General features: G+C 35.6%; 1 protein-coding gene across 1 annotated transcript; it reads left to right on the top strand.

The window, feature by feature from the left end:
• Positions 1-640: 640 nt before the first annotated feature.
• Positions 641-4,971, top strand: LOC107489691 (DEAD-box ATP-dependent RNA helicase 7; the record flags this gene model as incomplete). The annotated part of the gene is given in 14 exon segments (XM_016110443.3): positions 641-921; positions 1,335-1,469; positions 1,562-1,702; positions 1,832-1,943; positions 2,099-2,169; positions 2,251-2,405; positions 2,495-2,606; positions 2,798-2,899; positions 2,995-3,055; positions 3,143-3,311; positions 3,382-3,478; positions 3,604-3,698; positions 3,912-4,045; positions 4,302-4,971. Coding segments are annotated over 14 exon segments (1,812 nt in total). The 3' UTR covers positions 4,529-4,971.
• Positions 4,972-6,509: the final 1,538 nt, after the last annotated feature.

The following is a 6,509-nucleotide window of genomic DNA, read 5'->3' as shown; positions in this document are numbered from 1 at the left end:
TATATTAGAAATTATCCTAAGAAGGATGCCATAAGTTTTATTTATTTTTTTTTTTTGTCCACATGCAATAAGCTTCAAATCTTCAACCAGAATCAGAAGTGTTGGATTTTCCATCTACTGGAGACTGGCTTTTTTTTTCCTTATCTGGACTGATATTGACCCATTTATGGCCCAAACTGAAGTTGGGTTAATGTGAGGAAACCGGGTCATGAAGGAAGGCAAGGCCCAAAAAAGTCCATAAAGAAATAGAAAAGCGTGAGAAGAATAACTACCGAACCGTCATTAGGTCGCAGATCTAACGGCTGTGATGCGTTGAGAATAGGGTTTGAGGATCGAAGGGCAGAGAACGCGTCCACCATGAAACCCTGAATTTCCCTTAAATCCCCGCGAAGCTCGACGCAGCCTCTTCCTCTTTCTTCTCCTGCTTCTGACTGCACTCTCACTCTTCCATCCTTCCTTCGAAGCAGGAGAAAATATCTCCCTCTCTCTCTCTCCACAAATAACACACCTAACCTAACCCTCAAAACGCCACCGTTCCGCCATGCCTTCCCTTGCTCTCTCAAACGGCGCCGTTCCCTCCCCTAAGGACACCAAAAAACACAAATCCAAAAAGGAAAAGAAAGAAAACAACGTCGACGAGAGCCTCAGAATGATGAAGGCTTGAAATCCAAGGAGAAGAAGAAGAGCAAGAAGGAGAAGAATAAGAAGGCCAAGTTGGACATGGATGAGGAAGAGGAGGAGGAAGAAGAGGTTCTCAAAAAGGAGGAGGATCCTAACGCCATTACCAACTTCAGAATCTCCGAGCCTCTTAGGGCAAAGCTCAAGGAGAAGGGAATTGAGTCTCTCTTCCCGATTCAGGCCATGACCTTCGATATCATCCTCGATGGCTCTGATTTGGTTGGTCGCGCTCGCACCGGTCAGGTATATTATATGCCCTTATTTCTCAGCTCACGCTATGATCTGTTATTAATATTCTATTTTTGTTTTTAAGAGAACAAAGAGAAAAAAAAATCAATTTTTTGTCCTGATTGGTAATGCTTCTTCTTAATTGCATTTGCACGTGTTTATGTTTGTTACCGAATATGTTGATTTGCCATGTTTCTGGAGTTTGAGCTTCAAGTTAGTTCTGGTATGATAGGATACATATATTAATTAACATATTAGGAATTAGTGTGACCTAAGAAATACCATGTCTGAGTTAATTGAAATATTTAGTTCTTTGGTGAATGGGGTTTCAATTTTGGCCTTGTAAATGATTATTATGAGAGGTGAAATAGTTCTGATGCTACGCAATTTTTTTTGTGTTTTGAATCATGCTGCTCGTGCATTTTCAGGGTAAAACTCTGGCTTTTGTGTTGCCCATACTAGAGTCTTTAATCAATGGTCCTGCCAAAGCGTTCAGAAAGACCGGTTTTGGGAGGGCTCCAAGTGTCCTTGTTCTTTTACCCACCAGGGAATTGGCAAGTCAGGTATACTTAACTTACAATAGCTGACTGTGGAAGTGGCTTAAGTGCTTTTATTTGCAGTTATATTTATGTTTGTTTCTTCTGTTGTGGATTAGGTGTATGCTGATTTTGAAGTTTATGGTGGAGCAATGGGATTGAGTTCTTGCTGTTTATATGGTGGGGCTCCATACCAGACTCAAGAGAGTAAGCTTAGGAGAGGAGTTGATATTGTTGTTGGCACTCCAGGTCGTGTGAAGGTATTGCCTGTATAATATTTGTTGGTTTCATATAATAGTTTTTCATTTTGCAATATGATTCATACCTATTGCCAATGGTTGATAGTAGAAGCTTCAGTCTATTTAATGGCTATTGTTGATTTTATATAGGATCATATAGAGAGGGAAAATATTGACCTGAGCCAGCTAAAGTTCCGTGTCCTTGATGAGGCTGATGAGATGCTCCGAATGGGTTTTGTTGAAGATGTGGAACTAATTCTAGGTATTTTGTTTGGTATTTGCCTCTTTGGCCAAATTTTTTTTAAATCTGTAATTTATAAATTATTTGAGGCCACTGATGTTCCATGCCAGTGTTTGATTTTATACTCTGCAGCTTCCTTCTTTTTTCAGTATAACAATGGTCCTTGATTTTTACAGGCAAGGTACAAGATGTTAGCAAAGTTCAGACACTTCTTTTCAGTGCTACTTTGCCAGACTGGGTTAAGCATGTATGTTTGTGATCATCCTATGTTCTAATTCATTTATTTACATTATATTTTTTTCCTTATGAAATGTTATTTTGTTGTCAGATTTCTGGAAAATTTCTGAAACCAGATAAAAAAACTGCAGATCTGGTGGGAAATGCAAAAATGAAGGCTAGCACCAATGTTAGACATATTGTTCTTCCATGTAACGTTTCTGCCAGGGCCCAGCTTATCCCAGACATTATACGCTGTTATAGCAGGTTGTTTTTTTTTTTTTGTCATTCATTTCTTATTTCTACATCATTTTATGAATACTTTGAAGCATTTATTTGACATGGTTTTGTTTCAGTGGAGGCCGAACAATTATATTTACTGAGAAAAAGGAGTCTGCTTCTGAGCTTGCCGGCTTGTTGCCCGGAGCAAGAGCTCTACATGGTGATATACAGCAATCACAACGTGAGGTGAGCTGCTACATGTATTTCGATGATTTTTTTTAGATTTTCATCTTACATGTTCACCATGTTGCAAGTTGTTTTGAAATTGATTTCCTTGTGTAATAACCCCCTGCTGTTGTACATATATTTTTCAAATAACAATGCTTGGGTTCTGCTTTTTCTATTTTTCCTCCTCTTAACTCTAACCATTATTGCAGGTTACACTGGCTGGTTTTAGGTCTGGGAAATTCATGACTTTGGTTGCCACAAATGTGGCAGCGAGGGGTTTAGATATTAATGATGTTCAGTTAATTATCCAGGTACCCTTGATGTCTATACATGCCAAATATATAATGCATCATCTTTTTATTGATGTTCTGATCTGATCTGATATGCTCGATTGTTTTGGATTTAGTGTGAGCCCCCACGTGATGTAGAAGCCTACATTCATCGATCTGGGCGCACAGGAAGAGCAGGTATTTTCAGAAATTTGTTAGGTTTTTTTATTGCTATGTTTGTGCTATTGAGCTTGTGGGTTACATTCTAGGCTTTGTTTTTTTCAGGAAATACGGGAGTTGCTGTAATGCTTTATGATCCCAGGCGATCAAATGTATCTAAAATAGAAAGGGAATCGGGTGTGAAATTTGAGCACATATCTGCCCCCCAGCCTGATGATATTGCCAAAGCTGTTGGTGGAGAAGCTGCTGAAATGATTACCCAAGTGTCTGATAGGTATGGTTTTTGTTATTCACTTCTGTTAACATTTGTTTTCTTCTAATGCTAACATATGTCATGTGCACAGTGTGATTCCTGCGTTCAAGTCTGCGGCCGAGGAGCTTTTGAACAACTCTGGTTTATCAGCTGCTGATCTACTTGCAAAAGCACTTGCCAAGGCTGTGGTCAGTCAATTAATCTTCTATATGTTTAACATGTATTTTCCTTGAAATATAGTTTTTATAAATTTATCAGATCCTTCATCTTCCATATAATTCTCTAATTCAGGTAAATATTGTGTTTTTTTTAGGGCTTTACCGAGATAAAGAAAAGATCACTTTTGACTTCCATGGAGAATTACGTTACACTGCTTCTTGAGATTGGAAAACCTATGTTCACGCCGTCGTGAGTATTCTACTACAATGTTTAATTACTGTCGTCTTTCTTCAAATTAGAATCTAGAAATTTTGTATTCTAGTGGTTTAGTTACTTCAATTGATGGTATAGACTTGATTCTTCAGTTGTCAACCACTTTCAAGTATTAGTATTAACTGGATTTTGTTTTTGGCGTTGGTTGTTTCCTCCTATTTGACATATGATGTTGTGGGTTGGTATCAGCTTTGTTTTCGGAATCCTAAGGAGATTCTTGCCCGAGGAGCAGGTTGAGGCTGTGCAGGGTTTGACTCTCACTGCAGATGGAAATGGTGCAGTGTTTGATGTACCAGCCAAGGATTTAGACATTTATCTTACTGGTAATTTTTTTTAAATGATTTATTTCAGATTTTGAGCAATTTAAAACAAAGCTCTGTCTCACATATAATGCACGCACATACACATTGCTTCGTTTAACTTCCACTGTCATCATAGTAGTAAACTAGTAATTGCTAGTGTCGTAACATACTAATATTCCTTAAAGTCCAAATAGCTATAATTATTATGTTCCAAGTCTGACAAAAGAAGCTATAATGTTTTGTTCATATTTTAAATTCAGTTATTTTTGCTCTACAGGTCAGCAGAAAGCTGGTAATGTAAGCCTAGAGGTGTTGAAAACATTACCACGTTTGCAAGAAAGAGAGCAATCAAGGGGGGGCAGATTTGGTGGCGGTCGAGGGTTTAATGATAGAAATGGTGGGAACAGGTTTGGAAGAGGTGGTGGCAGGAATGGTAGATTCGGCCAGAACGATAGGTTTTCGAATGGGAGAGGTAATTTCAACAAAGGTGGAAAGAGATGGTAAAGGAGTTAGGGACTGGGTGTTTCCTCTGCTCTGGGTGTTTACATGGGCATAACTAATACAAAAAGTTTTGGGGGAACGACCAAACAGGATTCAAGTTTATGGATTCACTCTGCCCCCATAGCCCTTTATCCATATGATCTTTTTTCTTTTTCTTTTTTTTTTAACTTATTGATTTGTAATTCACACATTCCTAAACCTTGCCTCCTTCCCAATTTAGTTGGCCGTCTGAACCCCAGGCTGATTTTTCCTTATTTTGTTTTTCATTTATTTCAATTTTGATAGCAAGTATAAGAAATACTTTTGTAGTGTACGAAAGACATTGAACCATGATATGTTGCTATTTTTGTTTTTTTTGTTTTTTTGATGAAAAAAGGATTGGCCATATGGCAAAAAAAAAAAGAAATATTTAATATTTATTTCGGTCTATATTTTCTTCCTGAGTATTTTAATCTTTTACGCCTTTTTAATAAGTCTTTATTTTATATGAACTCATATGTCTGGTTCGTAAAGCTTAATAAGAGACCTAAACCCAAACCAGGGAAATATTTTGTAGTCTTTTAAGTCTGCATCCAAGAAAAGCTTCTTCCATTCTTTCTCATCCCTCTGCTTTCCATGCAGAAAAGTCATCACACTCTTGTCTTGCAAGAGCTTTAACTTTGTCGTTTCATGCCCATCTTCCTCTTCATTTATCACTATATCAGTTGTCCTCCATCATTGCTTTTCCTCGAAATAGCTTTAGCATTTTTCGGATTTGTTTGCAGTGATCATCATCCCAATCATGCATTACAGACTAGAGAAATAACAAACATGTGGAAGGTCCAACACACTGCATTTTATCTTAGGAAATTCCCCACTAATAATCTTAGCAGTGTTGCTCACAGGTTTGCAATCTCATTGCGAACCTCAACAAATTCGAATCACTCTCCACAGCATCGTTGAAAATCTATGATACACAAATAGATATACTAGTATTATTATTGGACATAATACAGTTAAGATACATAAAATAGAAATGACATAGGAAGCTTTGATTGTAGAACCTTAAGAGCTGAAACAAGTGAACTTGAGGTTTGAATAACTCATCACTTGTTTTCTGGTGGGAATTGCATATCTTCTTGTGCCTCTCAACCTACATAAGCTAAGGTCTGTTGGAGTGATATTTTCTTTTAACAAAATCATATTTAATAGGAATGTAATTGCCGATGCATTCTTTCACAATTTAAAAAGGTATTGACAATTTTAGTGTCCTTAATTTTACAAAAATGATCATCTTAGTTTTTCACTTTTAAAAAAGTGGCTCATTTTAATTTTCGGGCACGAAGGCCTTAACGGATTAACCCGTAGTTTGTTATTTTTACCAATGCTTCTGTAAGATTTGGCCAAGTTCGAAGTCATCTTCTATAAATAAAATACATAGTTTATGATAAAATTAGTAATAAAATATTATGAATTTATATTTTAATTAATAATTTTTGTAGAATGATATTAAACTAGTGTATTCATCCATCTTTTTATAAATTAAGTATGCAGGATAATAATAAATATAATGTTAGTTAAAATGGTAAATATCTAATAGTTTAAACTAATAAAATAGACTCGTAAAAATTTATGTCGTTGAAATAATTTTAAAAGATACGAATAATAAAGAAGTTTTTTGAAAAATTTTTAAATACGACAAAAATTAATTAAAGGAGGCCACTTAGATAAAGATGTATAAAACGTCTTTTTTTAAAGATGTTTTCATATTGTGTTTTAATTGGTTTTTCTGTATAATTTATTCGGTGTTCCTCATCACATATTATTAAATTTTTCAAAAGATTTTCTTTCCAAAAACAATAAAAAAATTTAATTTGGACTAAAACAAAAAAGGTAATAGATTAACTATTAGATTTTTTTTAAAAGATTATTTACATAAAAAAATATATCACATTCATCAATATATATATATATATATAACAAACTCAAGCCTCTTAAAATTTTT

The sequence above is a fragment of the Arachis duranensis genome, chromosome 5 (assembly GCF_000817695.3).
Source record: "Arachis duranensis cultivar V14167 chromosome 5, aradu.V14167.gnm2.J7QH, whole genome shotgun sequence".
Lineage (NCBI taxonomy): Eukaryota > Viridiplantae > Streptophyta > Magnoliopsida > Fabales > Fabaceae > Arachis > Arachis duranensis.
Note: the sequence above shows the minus strand (reverse complement) of the source record. Positions and strands in the feature narration are given on the sequence as shown.